At 40.2% G+C, this 19,351-nt stretch overlaps 1 protein-coding gene across 1 annotated transcript in view; it reads right to left on the reverse strand.

Moving 5' to 3' along the window:
- LOC126260534 (hexokinase type 2-like) overlaps positions 1-19,351 on the reverse strand; it is a 136,015-nt gene that overhangs the window by 111,780 nt on the left and 4,884 nt on the right. Inside the window, exons 2-3 of the mRNA XM_049957867.1 lie at positions 17,699-17,838; positions 17,340-17,555 (exon numbers count right to left, since the gene is read on the reverse strand). Coding sequence (XP_049813824.1) covers positions 17,340-17,555; positions 17,699-17,838 — 356 coding nt within the window. The remainder of the gene's footprint in view (positions 1-17,339; positions 17,556-17,698; positions 17,839-19,351) is intronic.

Genomic DNA, 19,351 nt, shown 5'->3' on the forward strand with positions numbered 1-19,351 from the left:
TTCACTCCTATTTGAGTGATTTACTCATCACCTAGACAGATGGCATGGTAACAAATGAGTTAAAAATAAACAGTGTATGAGGAAGGCAGTAAAGTTGCAGAATTATGGATGCACTCTTAGTGACAATATGATAGCTTGCCTAATGAATATAATTCAAGAATGTGAGAAATAACACCCTGCCATCTGGATGGACATACCCTAAAGAAAAATGAAGATGAAACAGATCCTAACATTTATAGAGGAATGTTCCTCTTGGCAGTGACCTATACAATCTTGTTTAATGCACTTTTAAACAGAGCTGAAAGAATACTTGATCCACAGTTACGAGAGATCAGGGAGAGTAGAACATGACTAGAACAAGTCATAAACTTAAAGCACATCTTTAGAAATTACTATAATCAGAAGCTTCAAATATGTGGTAGCATTTGCAGGTTTTAAAATGGCATACAATTCTATTGTTAGAAATACATTACTCAGCATTTTGAAAGAGTCTGAACTAGATAATGAAACAGCAGAAATAATTAAAGCAGCTTTAACCAACACAACATCAAAAGTAAAATTTATGTAAGTGCTGTCAGAAAATTTTGAAAAGCTTAGATTAAAGACAAGGAAATGGCTTTTCACCCCTCCTTTTTACCATGCATTAGAGGAAGTGATTATAGAATGGACAAGGGCCAAAATACTAAGGGTATACAATTACGGAGAAATTCAAACAAGAGCACTGTAGACTGTTTTAACATTTGTAAATGATGTGACAGTTATTACAGACTCAACTGAAAGTGCACAAGAACAAATGACTAAACTACAACATCAAGCAGTAAAAGTTGGATTAAAAATCTCATTTGAAAAACATCAGTAATGCAACTCAAAAGCTTCAAATAAATAACAACAAAATATCTAAAGTAGACTGTTCTAAGTATCTAGGAGAATGGATACTAAACAACATAGACTACAATACATAAAATGGAGAGGGCCTTTCAAATAACAAGGAACACGTATACTAAATAAAATCTTAAACATGGAACACTATGCAATAGTGGTCATACCCTGAATACTCTATGCAGACTAGAGAAGGAACAGCTTGCAAAGTTAGAAAAAAGCTGAATGAAGAATCCAAAGAAAAATACTAGGACACAAAAGCAGCAGTGTATCAGAATAGATTAAGATTTAACACATAAATACCTATAACTGAAAATTGAAAAGTTAACAGATACAATGAGAAAAGAGAGATTAAAATTGTATGGACACATTTGCAAGATGAACACTGTGAGAATAACTTTTTTTATTTACTAAACAATTACAGATCCAAAATCACCTGGCTGGGGGAAGCAGGAAGAGATATCAAACACATGAGAACCGATGTGGACACAGTAAGAAACATAACACTGTCTAAATAAGCAAAAGAGGAAGCAGGCTTTTAGGACAGGAAAAAAATCAGGAGCTGGAAGAAAGTGGATGCAATAAGAGAATGAACAACATTCTTGGAGAATGAAAAAAATGTGGGTCCAAAGGCAACTGCAGTTGAAAACAAAGAAGCAGAAATTATGTTGAAACTTCCTGGCAGATTAAAACTGTGTGTCAGAGTAGAACTTGAACCTAAGACCTCTGTGGGCAGGTACTATGAGAACAGGCCATGACTGTGTGGGTAGCTCAGTTGGTTGAGTTCTTGCCTGCTAAAGGCAAAGATCACTGGTTTGAGTCCTGGTCCAACACACAATTCTGTAATATCCTTTCTCTCTGGAGTGTTAGTCTTGCAAGTTTCAGGAGAAATTCTGTGAAGTTGGGAAGGTAGGAGATGAAGTACTCGCAGAAGAGAAGCTGTGAGGATGGGTTGTGAGTTGTACTAGTCAGTTGTCAATTCTACTATGAAACTCTTCGGTGGTGTAGGAGGAGTTGGCGAACAATAATAGATTATAGGTTCCTCTTAAACTGAACTTTATTTGCAGTTAACGTTTCTAGGGCTGCTGACAAGTTACTGAAAATGTCTGTTCCTAATTACTGGGCTCCTTTCTGGACCAAAATGATGGACTTCAAATCTTTTGCATTTTCATTAAACATGATTAATGGTATAGATGATTTAAAAATTGAGGAATCAGTTTATTCTACATATTTCCATTCATTAGTGGAGTCATTTTTGGGGTAAAGTGAGTTATATGAATTATATCCGATGTTAGTTCTAAAATAAACTGTGAAGAGAATTAAAAAAAAAAATTGGTTTTCTGATAAGAGCTTAACAATACAACTTGCTAGAACATATTAAATGTCTCGTAGATATAGTTAAGTATTGGAATTTAAGACAGAATTTGAGAGTTTAGTGTTCTCGAGTATTTGCACGGAAACTCTTAAAATTAAAGCTCTGGGTTATTTTGAAATCAATGCTGGCACTGTAATAGAACAATCAAATGTAACATTAAGTCATTTCGCGCTATTGCAGTTTAAAAAAATGTATGTCTTTGCCCTTCCCACAGACCTTTCTCCAAATGATTCGTGAAATAAAATTAATGTAACATAATGCCTCCTTGTCTAGGATTCAGAATGGGGCTTTTATTGTGGGGCAAAACTCTTCAACTACCTCCCATCTAGTACAAAGAAAGAAATCGGGAATCTCACTAAATCAAGGAGGAAATTGACAAAACATGTTATTAACTGCCTCTGCAAATGATCTAGACTCAAGAAGCAAATTACTGTCAGCTGATTGATAAGCATCAATGCTCATGACTCACAGGCCTACATCTATATAGCACACCCGGAATATACTTTGTTATGAGAAATATCATTGCAGTGTGTTAAACTGTGTAAAGAGTGCAGTGTGCAAAAATTAAGCTAGCAATACAAAGTAAACAGCAGTTATTTAATATAATGGAGAAAGCAGCAGCTGCTTTCACAGCAGCAGAACTACTGAGGTCCTTGAGGGAGCCACCCATGACTAAATTATTTCACCTAGTGTGCAAGATATATGAGACAGGCAGAATATCCTCAAACGTCACAAAGAATTTCAAAGCTGGCAGGTGCTGACAGATATGAATACTACTTAACCATCAGTTTAATAATTCTTGGTTGCAAAATACTGGCACAAATTATTTATAGAAGAATAGAGAAATGTAGAAGCCAACTTCAAGGAACATCACTTTGTGTTCCAGAGAAATGTAAGTATATGCAAGGCTTATTGACCCTACAGCTTATCGTAGTACATATGTTGAAGAAAGGCAATCCTATGTTTATTGCATTTTCTTGTAGGGATAGTAAACAGCCAATGGTTTCAATGTTTATAAAAAGTCTTCTTCAGAAGGAAATACGGACAACTGGATATGACCAAATGAAAACCATGGCCGATGTGCCAAAGTTTTGGACTTAATCAACAATGAATCGGTGCAAATATGATTGAGTCCCTTATTAATCGATGAGGTGGTTTCTGGCTAAATTCTGCATGGAATCCCGTCATAGAAAAACTTTATGCTCTGCATAATCAGTGTCATTTGCCAAGCAAAAACAATTGATCTGATATCGATGAAACCAGCTTTCATCACAGAAATCATGTGGGGGTATGTGACGCAGTGCACAGAGTTGCAGTCAAACAGCACATGGGCAACCCCAACTGGACACTCCTCACATGTGCCAACAGGGTCTTAAATACATGAGCTCAGGGCCTTTCCTGTCAGTATTCAGCTGAAGATGGCCAGAAGACTGCACTGAAACATCATGACAGCAAGTTGCAGACATCTGGCAGATTGTCCAAAATTTTATGGAACAATCTGTACGCCATGAAGGTTTTTAATCTCACAACTGGATTACATGTTGTGGCAGAGGTACACTAAAATGTAGCCAAAAGGCATCAGTCAAATATAAAATTTCGCCTTCATATTAAATTAAAACAAGCACAAAATGGTTGCTGAAATATGATATTTCCTCACCAATGTACAGCTAGTGTACTCATTACAGTATGCAAAAATTAGACTAGCAATACAAGGTAAACAGCTGTTATTTCATATAACTGAGAAAGCGCTAGCTATACATTGCTGAGGAAGTATCATATAACAACAACCATGTTGTTCCTATCTTAATTTAATATAGAAGTGAAATTTTATATTTGATTGATGCCTTTCAGCTATATTTCAATGTACTTCTATCACAACATGTAATCCTCTAATTTCCTTCTGAAGAAGATGTTTTTATAAATGTTGAAACCATGGTAAAGGGGTTACAATAAACCATTCGATTTGCAACTGATTGGCTGTTTACTATTTCTACAAGAAGGTTTCATTCTAAGGTTGCTGCTCCAACCATGTACAAAATTTTAAAATTTTTTTATAGTATTTGTAGATTTAGAGAAAACTTTGGACAATGTTGACTGGTCTACACTCTCTGGAATTCGGTGGGAGCAAAATGTTATTTACAGCTTGTACAGAAAGCAGAAAGCAATTACAAGAGCCAAAGGACATGAAAGGGAAGCCGTAGTTGAGAAAGGAGTGAGACAGAGTTGCAGCCTGTCCCCAATGTTATTTAATTTTTAAGGGACACCAAAGAAAAATTTGCAATAGGAATTAACGTTCATGGAGAAGAAATGAAAACTTAGAAATTAGCCAATGACACACAATTTTGTCAAAGATGCCAAAGGATTTGGAAGAGAGTTAATGGAATGGATAGTGTGTTGCAAAGAAATTATAAGACGAACATCAACAAAGCAAAACAATGGCAATGGAGTGCAATTGAATTAAAGCAGGAAATTCTGAGGGAATTAGATTAGGAAATGACAAACTAAAATCAGTAGATGAGTTTTGCTATTTGGGTACTAAAATAACTGATGATTGCCAAAGTAGAAAGGATATAAAATACAGATTGGAAATAGAAAAAAAACAGCTATTTATTAATATGTAATATCAATTTAAGTGATATAAACTCTTTTCTGAAGGTATTTTTCTGGTGTGTTTCCTTGTATCAAAGTGAAACATGTATGACAAATAGTTCAGGAAAGAAGAGAAGATATCCTTTTGAAATGTGATGATATAGATGAATGTTGATGATTAGATGTCTAGATCAAATAACAAATAAGGAGGTATTGAATCAAATTGTGGAAAAAATAAATATATGCCACAAACTGATAGGAGGTATCAAGAAATTGTCAATTTGGCAGTGGTGGGAAGTGGGGGGAGGGGAGGTGAAATTGTAGAGGAAGACCAAGGCCTGAATACAGTAAGCAGGTTCAAATGGATGTCGGTTGTGGTAATCACACAGAATAAAGAGGCCTGCACAGGATACAGTAGCATAGGGAGGCACATTAAACAAGTCCTTGGACTGAAGACCACAACAATAACAACAACAAATTTAGCTTATGCAAGCACAAATAGTTTACTGCCATTTAATAACAGTTAATTATTAATTCAGTTTCCAATACCTGATTCACTCTGTTAATGTATTTCTTGGATTGTTTCACCCTGAAGTTCTTCCTTTTGAAACTCTACAGAATGCTATGAAAAAAATAAAAAAAATGAGTCAACCAATCATTGGGTGGATCATGACTTCAGGGCCACATTTATGTACACACAATTTAAGCAGTAGCCTAAGGGCCTACACAAAGGGACACACACACTGAAAATTTAAAATAAAAAAGGTTTAAAAAAAATACTGTGTTGCAGGTCCACTTTTAATTGTAGAAGATTAGAGACATGTTTATTTTACAGTCTTATTTAGCTGAATTTTTTGGTGGACAGTATATGTGAAATAGATGAGCATTCATCTCTCAAACTCCACACAAAAAAATGGTTCAAATGGTTCTGAGCACTATGGGACTTAACATCTGTGGTCATCAGTCCCCTAGAACTTAGAACTACTTAAACCTAACTAACCTAAGGACATCACACACATCCATGCCCGAGGCAGGATTCGAACCTGCGACAAACTCCACACGCCCTAGCATCAAATGCCCTGTGGTGCTCAGTCACACACATGGGATTTCAGTCGTCAAAATCACTAAGACTTTTAAAAGCATGCTTGGTTTGCAGCTTGAAGTATATTCAGTGTTGTGGAAAGTTGATTTCTTCTGTATCTCATTCCATCTAAAATGAGATGCATAAATTTATTTTGTTTGTTTATTTATTTATATTGTTTTAAAAGCCCTTAAGCTCATTAATCAATGGAAAACCATTCACATAACTTGATTCATTAAGGAGCTATTGTGGACAATGCAGAAGATAGCTTACCAACTCATGATGTCTTACTAAAGTTAAGGTGACTATCATGAGTATTTTAGTTGGGAATTCTTAAGTTCAGTACTGAAAGTGACATTTTAAGAGAAATAAGCTATGAATACAGTATAATTAGTTTGATTAGTATCAAGTGAAAGTGCAAACCAATTAGCCAGTAAGATTATTCAAAACTTGCATTCATTTAAGTATTGTATATAATTTAATGTAAGTATAATATGTATCCATCCAACAACGATGTTTGAAGTCAAAATATCATTTTTAAACTCACTGGCATTAATAAAAATTTTACAGAATAAAATAATAAACCTAAAAGTTCAGCATTATAGATTTTTTATCTGAAAATTGTTCTAAAATTCTATTTTTATAGGTTAGTTGTCACAAAATTTCCACTGGTGAGGCCCACAACACAGGTTCAGCTTAATGGTCCGTAAATCATAATACTGTCACAGCAGCATGAAAGCTTCATTGCAGTGTAATGTATTATTTTATAATAATAATCTACAATAGTGTCTTATCTTGGTAGTAACAATACACTTAGTAGAGCAAAACTTGGATTTGAGAAAGGTTGCTATGTACACATTCACCCATCATTCCTGGATTGTCACTCTCTTAATAGATTATACAAGAATTAAATGTCTTATCCAATGCCTTTTTATGGAGTAAATCACAATATTTTGATAGAAAAACTAAGTATTGTGACAGTGCCACAAGATTTAAAAGTGCCGCTACGTCAGTACACAAACACGGCGATAGAGGCGCTCCGCAGCTCGGCCGAGCGCGGGAGCGCCACCTGGCTATGAACGGCGCCGGCCGCATGTCACGGCACAGCAGTCGAATGACAGATACGGAGTTAGTAGCATGTAACCCGCTATTGTTTCTACTTTTGTATATCCACGAAATTTATTAGTGATTAAAGGTTATAACACTTTTTGGCGACGAGGTCGGATATTTTTTTTCTGCGTTGTGGAATTGTGTGTTTGTGTCGGGGCAGACATGGAACAGCTCATGCAAGCGCTCATTGAACAACAAACACAGCTGATGGCTGCTATTCAGGCACAACAAACACAGCTGACGGCTGCTCTTCAGGCATTGTCGACGTCGCTTACTCATCGTCAGTCTTCCTCTTCTCCGCCTCCATTCCCTCCTTACGATGAGGCCGCTGAAGACTGGGAGGATTATGAGAAGCATTTGCGGCAACACTTCTTGGCCTTCGGCGTTGTCGACGCTCCTTGTATAAGTTGTTATTTCTATCTTGGATTTCCCCACGGATCTATCAGCTGCTATCTCAGTTAGCCCCTCTGCGGGAACCTGCCTCTCTGTCTTCCAAGAAATGTGTGACTTATTGTCTACCTATCACTGAAAAAACACCCACGTCATTGCCGCCCGCGTGGCGTTCTACAGGTGTCGTAAACAGCCCCATCAATCTTACTGGGCTTGGGCGGCGGAACTACACGGTCTGAGTCAGAAATGTCAGTTTGTCACGGACACTCATCATGAGTCTTATGCTGATTCAATGGTTAGGGATGCTATTCTATGGCTTGCTCCTGATAAAGAAGTTCAGCAACGTGCCCTACAACTGCCAAACCCGTCGTTGTCGGAAGTTCTAAGCATCGCTCAATCCTTTGAAGTGTCTCACGCTGCTGGTGCGCAAATAAGACGCGTCGTGTGATGTAGGCGCTGTACAGACCACTTTCGACGTGGACAATTTTCCTGTTTCACAGGGGAACGACAATGTGGTGGTGGTTCACTTGCGTCAACAACGTCGCGTTGGGCCGCCACGCTCACAGCGAAAACAGCAACCACAGAAGCAGGTTCGTTCCGCACTTCCTTCTTGTCCACATTGTTCCGTACAGCATGACAGGGCCGCATGTCCAAAACGTTGGGCCATGTGTAATTCATGTAGGAAAAAAGGCCACATTGCTTCTGTGTGTCAGTCCCCTAAAGTTCCTGTCGATGAGGACGAGGCATCAGACATGGATGTTAACTGTGTGCTTTCTCAAACAAATAAGTTGTTTGTTACTGTTCGTGTTCTGGATAAAGACATTCGCATGCAAGTGGACACTGGCTCTGCAGTAACTCTCATTAATTCTCGCACGTATTTGGAGTTGGGCTCCCCTCCCTTGTATCCAGTTACGCGAAATCTGCGAACTTATAATAAGCAGAAAATTCCTATCGTTGGCCAGTTTGATGCTTCCACTGCCTACAAGTCTGTTGTTAGGCCCCTCACGTTTTATGTGGTGGATCATGCGGGCACGGAAAACCTGTTCGGTTATGATGCTTTCCAGTTGTTTGGGTTCTCCATTGATGATGATGTGCACCTCATATCTGAGGATATTCCGTATCAACAGCTGGATGGATTGTGTTCTGAATTTTCGTCCGTGTTCTCTGCTGGTCTGGGTCGTGCCAAGGATTTTGAAGCCCACATTACTCTTAAACCTACAGCTCGCCCTAAGTTTTTCCGGGCACGCCCTATTCCGATGGCGTAGTGTGCACCTGTCAAGGCTGAGATAGACAGGTTAACAGCTTCAGGGATTCTCCTTCCTGTTACCTCCAGTGCATGGGTATCGCCAATCGTGGTGGTTTCTAAACCAAATGAGAGTCTGCGATTGTGTGGTGATTTTAAAGCCACTGTCAACACTCAGAGCCTCATTGACACTTATGCTCTTCCCCGTCCTGAGGAGTTATTTACCAAGCTCGCTGGGGGCCAGTTCTTTTCCAAACTTGACTTATCGGAGGCGTACCATCAGTTGCCGTTGGATGCGTCTTCCAAGGAATTTCTTGTCATCAACACTCCTTGTGGGTTGTATCAGTACCAGCGGTTACCATTTGGCGTCGCTAGTGCGCCGGCCATTTTTCAGTGGTTTTTGGAACAGCTCACGGCTTCTGTTCCCAGCTGCATCAACTACCTGGATGACATTGTTGCCACGGGGGCCTCCACTGAGGAGCACCTTCGCAATTTGCGTTCACTGTTTCGGGTTCTGCATTCGGCTGGGTTGAAGTGCAATCTGGACAAGTCACAGTTCTTCCAACCCTCCATTGTGTATCTTGGTTTCCACTTGTCCCGTGAGGGTATACGTCCTCTACGACAGCACGTTGCGGCCATTACCGCTCTACCCCGGCCGTCTACGGTCAAAGAACTTCAGGCGTTTCTAGGCAAGATTGCTTATTATCACAAATTCATTCCATCCACGGTGGCGGTGGCTCATCCTCTGCATCAACTGTTGCGCAAAAACGTTCCTTTCTGTTGGTCCGACGAGTGTGAGCAGGCTTTTGTCCCCCTGAAGGCTCATTTGCAGTTGGCGCCTTGTCTTGCCACATTCCGTCTGGGTCAGCACTTGGTTCTGGCGACTGACGTGTCACAGTATGGCCTAGGGGCTGTTCTCGCCCATCGGTATGAGGATGGGTCAGAACGACCCATCGCCTATGCTTCCAAGACCCTCAACGATGCCCAACGGCGTTACTCTCAAATCAAAAAGGATGTGCTCGCTATCATTTATGCTCTAAAAAAGTTCAGCGTTTTTTTGTATGGTTCTAAGTTTCACCTCATCACCGACCACAAGCCGCTGGTCTCTCTGTTCAGCCCCTCGGCGTCGCTTCCGGATAAGGCAGCTCACCGCCTGCAATGTTGGGCCTTATACTTGTCTTGTTTTCACTATGAGATTCACTATCGCCCCACGGCCCAGCACGCCAACGCTGACGCGTTGTCGCATTTGCCGATGGGCCCCGACCCGGTTTTCGATCGAGATGAACTACTCTGTTTCCACATTGATGAGGAAGAACGTCGTGCGGTTGAGGGTTTTCCACTTACAGGTTCGCAGGTCGCGTTGGCTACTGCGCGGGACCTGGTCCTGCGTCAGGTGATCGGTTTTGTTCAATGGGGTTGGCCGGACAGGACCAAGGGCCAGGCATCGGAGCCCCTTTGCAACTACCATGCCTTGCGCCTTCGTCTGTCTGTTCGTGAGGGTGTTGTTCTTCTGGCCACGGATGGCGCATCTCCACGGGTCGTGGTGCCAGCCTCTCTTCGCAAAGATGTTCTCTAACTATTGCATGAAGGCCATTGGGGGATTTCTCGGACTAAGTCCCTGGCCCGCAGGCACGTTTATTGGCCCGGTATTGATTCCGACATCGCCCACATGGTCGCTGCGTGTGGTCAGTGTGCTCAACAACTGGCTACACCACGTACAATGCCCTCTCCGTGGCCTGATCCGGCGCAGCCATGGGAACGGGTGCACGCTGACTTGCCGGCCCCTTCCTCAGCACTTATTGGCTACTGTTGATTGACGCCTTCTCGAAGTTTCCGTTTGTTATTCGATGTCCGTCGCCCACCACTGTGGGGACGACGCTGGCTTTGTCCAAAATCTTTGCGCTAGAAGGTCTTCCATCCACGGTTGTCACGGACAATGGCCCTCAGTTCTCTTCGCAGGCCTTCCGTGATTTTTGTACTGGGCAAGGGATTCATCATGTTACAGCACCGCCCTTCCATCCGCAATCGAATGGGGAGGTCGAGCGCCTTGTCCGCACTTTCAAAAGCCAGATGAAAAAATTCCTTAGTGATTTTTCCACAGATGACACTCTGTTGCAATTTCTGAGTTCTTATCGCTTCACACCTCTGGGTGATCGCAGCCCTGCTGAACTCTTGCATGGCCGCCAACCGCGCACTCTACTGCACCTGCTTCACCCTGTCAGTCTTTGTACTGTGTCCCCTAGTGCGGGAAAATACTCTGTGGGCGCCGACGTGTGGGCACGATGGTATGGATCTCACCCTAAATGGATTCCAGGCTCTTCACGGCCGCCGGCTTTGTGAAATATGTACAGACGACAGCATGGTTGTTCGCCATTACGACCAGATGCGCCCACGAGTGGTGGCCACGCTGGTGCCACCGCCCCTTCTTTCGCCTCCACCAGCCTGAGCAGCCAGTCCTGTCACTGCTGCCAATCTTCCATGCGTGTTGCTGCAGCCGATGTCGCTACCGCTTCCGAGTACGTCGGAACCGGCCCCAGTCGCGACGCCGCCTTCTCCGAGACCCATCTCACTGGAGCACACCCCCAGGTCCACGACACCTATGGATGCTGCTCCGGAGTTTTCACCCATCATCTCGTCCAGGAGGCACGTTCCACGCGCAAGCTTCCGTCCTGGACATTTTCGACCATACTCTGTTTCTCTGCGGGATCTTCTCAGGGCCTCCCAAGAGGCCATGGATGTCTCTGCACTGTCTGTGTCTCCAAGGAAGTGAGTGTTTTTATTTCAAGGGGGGAAAAGTGCTGTGACAGTGCCACGAGATTTAAAAGTGCCGCTACGTCAGTACACGAACACGGCGATAGAGGCGCTCCGCAGCTCAGCCAAGCGCGGGAGCACCCCCTGGCTATGAATGGCGCCGGCCGCATGTCACGGCATGGCAGTCGAATGACAGATTCGGAGTTAGTAGCATGTAACCTACTATTGTTTCTACTTTTGTATATCCACGAAATTTATTAGTGATTAAAGGTTATAACACTAAGGTTTTATAGAATTAATGCTAACAAATATCTTACATTATATTTAACAAAAAGAGTGCAGTGTGTTCTGCTCCATAATCCACCAACTGCTGCCAGGGGACACTGTTCTGAGTGGGAGGGAATCATTAATGGAGCCCGACAATGTTCAATACTTGGTTCGCTGTTATTTCTCATACATGTTAATAATCTTTCATTAATATACTTCTCGTCAATCAGTTCTTTCTTCAGATGATACAAGTATTATAATCCATTCCAACAGACAAACAGCAACAGAGAAAATTGTAAATACTGTAATGTGTTTAAAAAGGTTGTTGACTGGCTTTCTGAAAATGGTCTCCCCCTTAATTTTAAAGACACGCAGTATTGAGGAGTACAACAGCAACCATTAAATTAAACCTTGAGAAGGAGTTAGTAAGCAAGGCAGAGTTCCTCAGAGCTTTTGGTTGTACATAATAACAAGAATGTACATCACAGAAAAACACATTTTACATCTTCTTAAACACAGTTCAGCCATTTTTGTACTTCAAGTTATTGCAAGTCCTGCAGAGAGACTAAACAGTATATTCACTAACATTGCTTATATTTATTTAGAAATGTCATGTGGGACTGTTTTCTGAGCAACTCATCTTTACGAAGAAACGTCTTCATTTCACAAAACTGTGTCATCAAAATAATATGCTATGCTCATCCTTGATCATATTGTAGACAACTGTTTAAGGAGTTACACATTCTCATGGAAGTGTTACTGCAAACATTTTCTATCATGAAATTTGTTGTAAACAATCTACTAGAATTCCGAATGTATAATAATATCCATAACTGCAATGTTAGAAGAAAAAGTGATCTCCATTACACTTCCTTAAAACTGACTTTAGGTCAAAAAGGGATGAATAAAGCTGCTACCAAAATCTTCGATGCTCACTTAATGGTATTAAATGTCTGTCACAGAGCAAAGTTAACTCTGAAAGTAAGTTGATTTTGGCCCTTCTAGGCAGCTGTGGATGTATGATACTTCTGAACCAGGGAAAAAATGACCTCCCCCCTTCCCCTCCCCCAAGAGTTTGAGGTAGGATTTCAAACATTAAAAAAAATCATTTTTTCAATAATATATTCATTTTGTAGTGCACATCTCTCTGTGGAGTTTGATATATAAAACATATATATTCGGGGAAATTTAAGACATTATTTAGTCTCAAGTGTGCCAAAGTGCAGTGCCACACCTCTTTGCAGCATTCTTCTATCACACGTCACTGTATTTCACTCTGTGGAATTCAAGCTGCATGTTTTGTAATGGAAGCCATCGAATGTATATTCAGGACATGGAAATTAAAATGTCCTGTGGTGCCTGCTTCCAATCAGCTGATTTGAGATCCTACCTTCCTTAAAAAATACTCACAATTAATACTGGATGGGATTATTTGTAACCGGGAGAAAAGGAACTCTTCAGAAAATTTGCACTCTTTATTGCCTACTAGCTAATGACTTTCTCTTTTGTGTGACATAAAATCAAATACAGGAAACATAAATCCAGTAAGACATGAGACAAGCAGGACAGTAGACATTTCTTCAATCCTTAGATTCCAGCAATTTTTTCTCTCTAATCTTGCTACAGCTTTACACAGTGTGCTTTCCTTTCTGCGAAACAATCTATTACCTTATCAAAGTTCGTGAAACGTTGTGCTACATGAAAAATCAGAATGTCATTGTCTAATAACAAAAAATCTGTTAATACGAATAGTATCCAAGACTGGTGTGGTTTCTTGATCTGATTACACCTATTTTGTCACTGTCTGCTACAGGAAGTGAAATTGGCCTTTCTGATATTGCAGCAATTGTAACACACACCAAATAAGCAAGACTGTCTTGGCACAAATGGTCATTTGTATCTACCTCATTTACACAAAGAACACAACGGAATATAATTCACAAAGCACCCATATCAAATGCCTATTAAGCCTACTACAAGCAAAAAGTTGTACATTGGGAAACAGTTTCACACTGCATTCATAAACTCTAAATTCTCAAGCATGAGACTGAAAAGAAGTAGTACAAAATTTTTGTACAAATTTAGAATCATCATATTCTTCCATATAATTTGTGTGATGTCTCAGTTTCTCCTCTTTCCTCATTCTAACAAACAATCATGTCATAACTAATTTTGAAACTATTCCTGTCACTGTCAACACTCATTTTCCAGTTAACTTCACTAACTCTGCTGGAATCACCAGTTCAGTTATCCCACATTTATTCTCTGTTTAAGCATTAGTAAGTGTTATTTATTCTCTGTAAGTAAGTGTTCTTACAATGCATTTTCCACGCTATTCAAAGAATACACCTTAAGCAGCTGCTAAGTGGGAACAGTCTGACAGTACAACTGGCCCTTAGTACTGTAGCGATCTGGAAAAAATTGTCTGTCAAAATTTCATTTTCTTGGATACATTTAGAATATTAGTATGTAGCCTTTCTTACATGTTATTCCTGTTAGTCATTTATTTACACCCTGGTAGTTTCAATCTATGGATTTTGCTAACAATTATAACAGTGCTTATCATTCACACAACCAGTCAACCATATAAACAGACAGCAATTGACGTTCACCCATTCGAATTTATTCAGCTGAGCTCATATAGCCTCATCCCGTTTGGTCTGTGGGAAAGGTTTTTCTTTCTAGATGCAGTGGGGATTCCCCTGGCAGAGACATCATGTACATCACACAGGGTGGTCCATTGATCGTGACCGGCCCAAATATCTCACGAAATAAGCGTCAAATGGAAAAACTACAAAGAATGAAACTTGTCTAGCTTGAAGGGGGAAACCAGATGGCACTATGGTTGGCCCGCTAGATGGCGTTGCCATAGGTCAAATGGATATCAACTGCATTTTTTGAAATAGGAACCCCCATTTTTATTACATATTCATGTAGTACGTAAAGAAATATGAATGTTTTAGTTGGACCACTTTTTTCGCTTTGCAATAGATGGCGCTATAATAGTCACAAACATATGGCTCACGATTTTAGATGAACAGTTGGTAACAGGTAGGTTTTTTAAAATTAAAATACAGAATGTAGGTACGTTTGAACATTTTATTTCAGTTGTTCCATACATGTACCTTTGTGAACTTATCATTTCTGAGAACACATGCTGTTACAGCTTGATTACCTATGAATACCACATTAATGCAATAAATGCTCAAAATGATGTCCGTCAACCTCAATGCATTTGGCAATAGGTGTAAAGACATTCCTCTCAACAGCGAGTAGTTCGCCTTCCGTAATGTTTGCACATGCATTGACTGTGCGCTGATGCATGTTGTCAGGTATTGTTGGTGGATCACGATAGCAAATATCCTTCAACTTTCCCCACTGAAAGTAATCTGGGGACGTCAGAGCTTCGATGACCAATCCACCTGTCATGAAATATGCTATTCAATACCATTCCAACCACATGTGAGCTATGTACCAGACATCCATCATGTTGGAAGTACATCACCATTCTGTCATGCAGTGAAACATCTTGTAGTAACATCGGTAGAACATTATGTAGGAAATCAGCATACATTGCACCATTTAGATTGCCATCGATAAAATGGGGGCCAACTATCCTTCCTCCCATAATGCTGCACCATATATTAACCCACCAAGGTCACTGATGTTCCACTTGTCGTAGCCATCATGGATTTTCCATTGCCCAACAGTGCATATAATGACGGTTTATGTTACCATTGTTGGTGAATGACGCGTCGTCACTAAATAGAATATGTGCAAAAAATCTGTCATCGTCCTGTAATTTCTCTTGTGCCCAGTGACAGAATTGTACACAACACTCAAAGTCATCACCATGCAATTCCTGGTGCATAGAAATATGGTACGGGTGCAATCGATGTTGATGTAGCATTCTCAACACCGACGTTTTTCAGATTCCCGATTCTCACGCAATTTGTCTGCTACTGATGTGCGGATTAGCCACGACAGCAGATAAAACACCTACTTGGGTATCGTCATTTGTTGCAGGTCATGGCTGACGTTACATATGTGGCTGAACACTTCCTGTTTCCTTAAATAACGTAACTATCTGGGGAACGGTCCGGACACTTGGATGATGTTGTCCAGGATACCGAGCAGCATACACAGCATATGCCTGTTGGTCATTTTGATCACAATAGCCATACATCAACATGTATCGACCTTTTCCGCAATTGGTTCAAGCTAGACGAGTTTTGTTCTTTGTAGTTTTTTCATTTTATGCCTATTTCGAGAGATATTTGGCCCGGTCACTATCAATGGACCACCCTGTACATTCATTCAAAAATAAACTTATGATTCATTCAGAAATTAACTTAGAATGTGTTCAAAAATGTTCAAAAACCAACAGGTCTGTGTTTCAAAATCGTATGAATAGTTGACAGGCCAATGTATGCTGTATACTATAGACTTTGTGAAACAAGGTTTTTTTCTTCAAGAATACAAATTTGGTGCCCCTGAAATTGCCACCCAAAGCAGATAAACACCCCCCCCCCCTCTTCCCCATAGATCCGGGCCTGCTTCTGGGTGACTCCTATTCCGTAGATGAATATTTATTTAGAAACTAGTTCTTATCTAGTGCATAAGTATTACACACTAACTTGTGCTATGAAGGTAAAGATTGTTTTCTGTTGTATGAAAACCACTGTAAAGGGTCAGCAAGCAGCCATATTTAAATAATCATTATGTTAATACTCAGTAAGCTGACTAGTTCCACATAATGGAAAATCCATGATGAAATAATGACAATATTTTCTCTCCCTGCAATATGCTCTGTTCTCAGAACCCTCCTGGCCTCAACTTTCATTAGTCATTGTCCTTCGCCCACCATCCCATTTCCTGTTCCCACTCCAGCACTACTTCTACTCCACCAAAGCATCCAGTCTTTTTTATTTCTTTCCTTTTCTGCCCCCCCCCCCCCCCCCCGCCTGCCGCAACCATCCACTATCTAACCTCCTGACTTCATCATTCCCCACCCTTATGCTGCTGTTCCTCCCCCTCCCTGCCCTAGCCTCCTCCTTAACCTCACCATCCAGACTGATTCTCCCATCATGCTCTGTTGTTCAGAGTCTGACCTCGGCAGCCACAGACAGTGGTCATGTGTGTGTGAGTTGAGTTTGCATGAATGTGTGTGTGAATGTTGTCTAATTCAGAAGAAAGTCTTTTAGCTGAAAGCTACCTGTGTAGTAGTCTTTTTGAAGTGCCTGTCTGCAACTTAACATCTCCACCAATTGTCATAGTTCTACAGAACTAAGATTTGTCACATGAAATGACTTATGGGGCAATGAACTAAGTAAGTAGACTTTACAAGGCCTCACTGGTATTTGGAGAGAGATTGCTTATCATTACAGCTGCGATATCCATAAGTAACAAAACTGAAAAAGAGTTATGCTTTTTGGCATCTATAAAAGTGAAGACAATTTTGGGGAATGGATGGTTAAATGTGAACATGTTCTTAAGGCAGCATCAGGGAGGCGGAAGTTGACTCATGCAAGATGGTTAACTGAGGAGAAGGGAACCAAATAACACGAGTTTTAGAGATAGGGTTCATCTATAGGAGTGAGGACAGGTTTTCTTGAAGAATAAAATTTATTGTTAAGACTCTGATACTACATTACCGGTTTTTTGTCCAGTGCATCTCTCAGCATCTGAACTACATCTTGTCCAATAACACCTGAGCAGTTGAAGCCTTTAGTCCACCTTTCAAGAATTCCTACAGATAGTCCTTTCTGCATTAATGGAAAGCTGAATGTAAATCCTAAAGGCAGCACTTCTGTGTGTAATTGATGCTCCTTAACAAATGCTACCAAACATTCAGCTATATGATCAAACAGCTGCAAGAAAACATAAGAATCAGTGTTAAACATAACAGTAGAATTTTTTGGTAGTGGGCTATTGGAACGAAAATTTGACTACACTGCAGAATGTTCTGCTATAATCAAACTACTATATTATCAGTGATGTATTACCAACAAACCTGTGTTCCAGTTCCCACCATAATTTTTTGTGGTATTGCAAATATCTTGGCTTTCATGTCAAAGTGCTTCTCAGACAAGTGAATAACCAGAACACGAAAATTAGTACCTCCAAGATCAAGTGCAAGGAATTTCCCTCTTTCTGTATTGTAAAAGAATGAAAAGAAGAGAAGATTAATTTTGCTGGTACTACATACCCAACCGTCATACATGACAAGAAGTTATGTGTATTCTGAATTACAGTGGTATAATTTAGAAGCCGTCACCCAAATATAGTATTGCTTTCATATGGCTTTCAATTTAATATATATTTAACTGTGTCCTATGTTGCATAAATTATAATATAAATAATTTAGGAATAAAGGAAAACCCTAACCAAATAGCAGGTCCACACAAAAGAGTAGGCACACACATAAAAGAAAGAAAGCACGCTAGCTTTTGGAATAAATTGTTTGTCAAGTTCAAGTACTCACACACGCACACCCACGCACGCACACACACACACACACTCACACACACACACACACACACACACAAACCTGACTGGATGTACAACACGAGCCTGGAAAAGGATTTACTCTGAAAGCTATGACATTTTGTTTTGTACATGCCTGTTGATGACAAGGCTTCTGCTATTCAGTGAGCAGTCTCCTTTGCTCCTACAGTTTTACATAAATCATAAATTATATGCTATGGCAATAGCTGTGGATTAATTTTGGGAATAAAAGTAAAATTTAAGTTAGGAAATATAACAAATTAATTTCCTTGAAGTAAGCTCCCTGTTGCTTGCATAAAAAGCAATTTTTGTTTATATTAATATCAGTGGATGACCAGATACTGTCAGATTCAACTTAGTAGCTACTTTAAGAAACATGAAACAGTTTAGTTTCCAACTGAGTAAAAATACCATTGAAACGGTTTTAGAAATTGTTGATCAAACATTATAAGCTTTAGAAAAGAAGAACATAATGACACTAACATTACATTTTCTAAGTATATAATTTCACTGTAATCCTTTTGGTACTTAACTATTTGTTTTACTTAAAAATAATTCTACGTTAATAACAGGACACAACCTGTTTCAGTCAGACACACCTGAATAAATTTCTTCATGGAAAAAAATAAAATAAAAAATTATGTCACTCTGTAAGTATCCAAAATGCTCAGGAAATGGCAGTACATGTCAGAAGTGTTGGTAACTTCATGTTGTAATCTTATCCTCCCTCACATCACCAGTATATTTTAAAATGTTGCAAAACACCAAGTGCATTTAACCAAGGGCATTTAACCTAGTGGGTAAAGGGTATGATCCAGGCCAGATGTGGATCTGTGATGTTTTGGTATTTCTTTTTGTGTCATGATTTGGAATCACTCATTTATGTTACTGTAAATATGTACCAGGATATTTTATTTCCACATTCTTAATAACCAGTTGTTGCCCTACTTCTATATCCTCATGATGAGTATGCTGTGGACACTCCCATCCTCCAACATGACATCAGCTATGTACACACGGCTGCACACATATATTCCAACACTCTGTTGCACCTTGTCTAATCAGCAATGAGTGGCTTCAGCTGCATATAGCATGTCTGAAGAAATCTGTGGATCCTCTTCTTCATTGAACTGAGACCAGTCACAGTCACATCTACAAA

The sequence above is a fragment of the Schistocerca nitens genome, chromosome 5 (genome assembly GCF_023898315.1).
Source record: "Schistocerca nitens isolate TAMUIC-IGC-003100 chromosome 5, iqSchNite1.1, whole genome shotgun sequence".
Classification (NCBI taxonomy): domain Eukaryota; kingdom Metazoa; phylum Arthropoda; class Insecta; order Orthoptera; family Acrididae; genus Schistocerca; species Schistocerca nitens.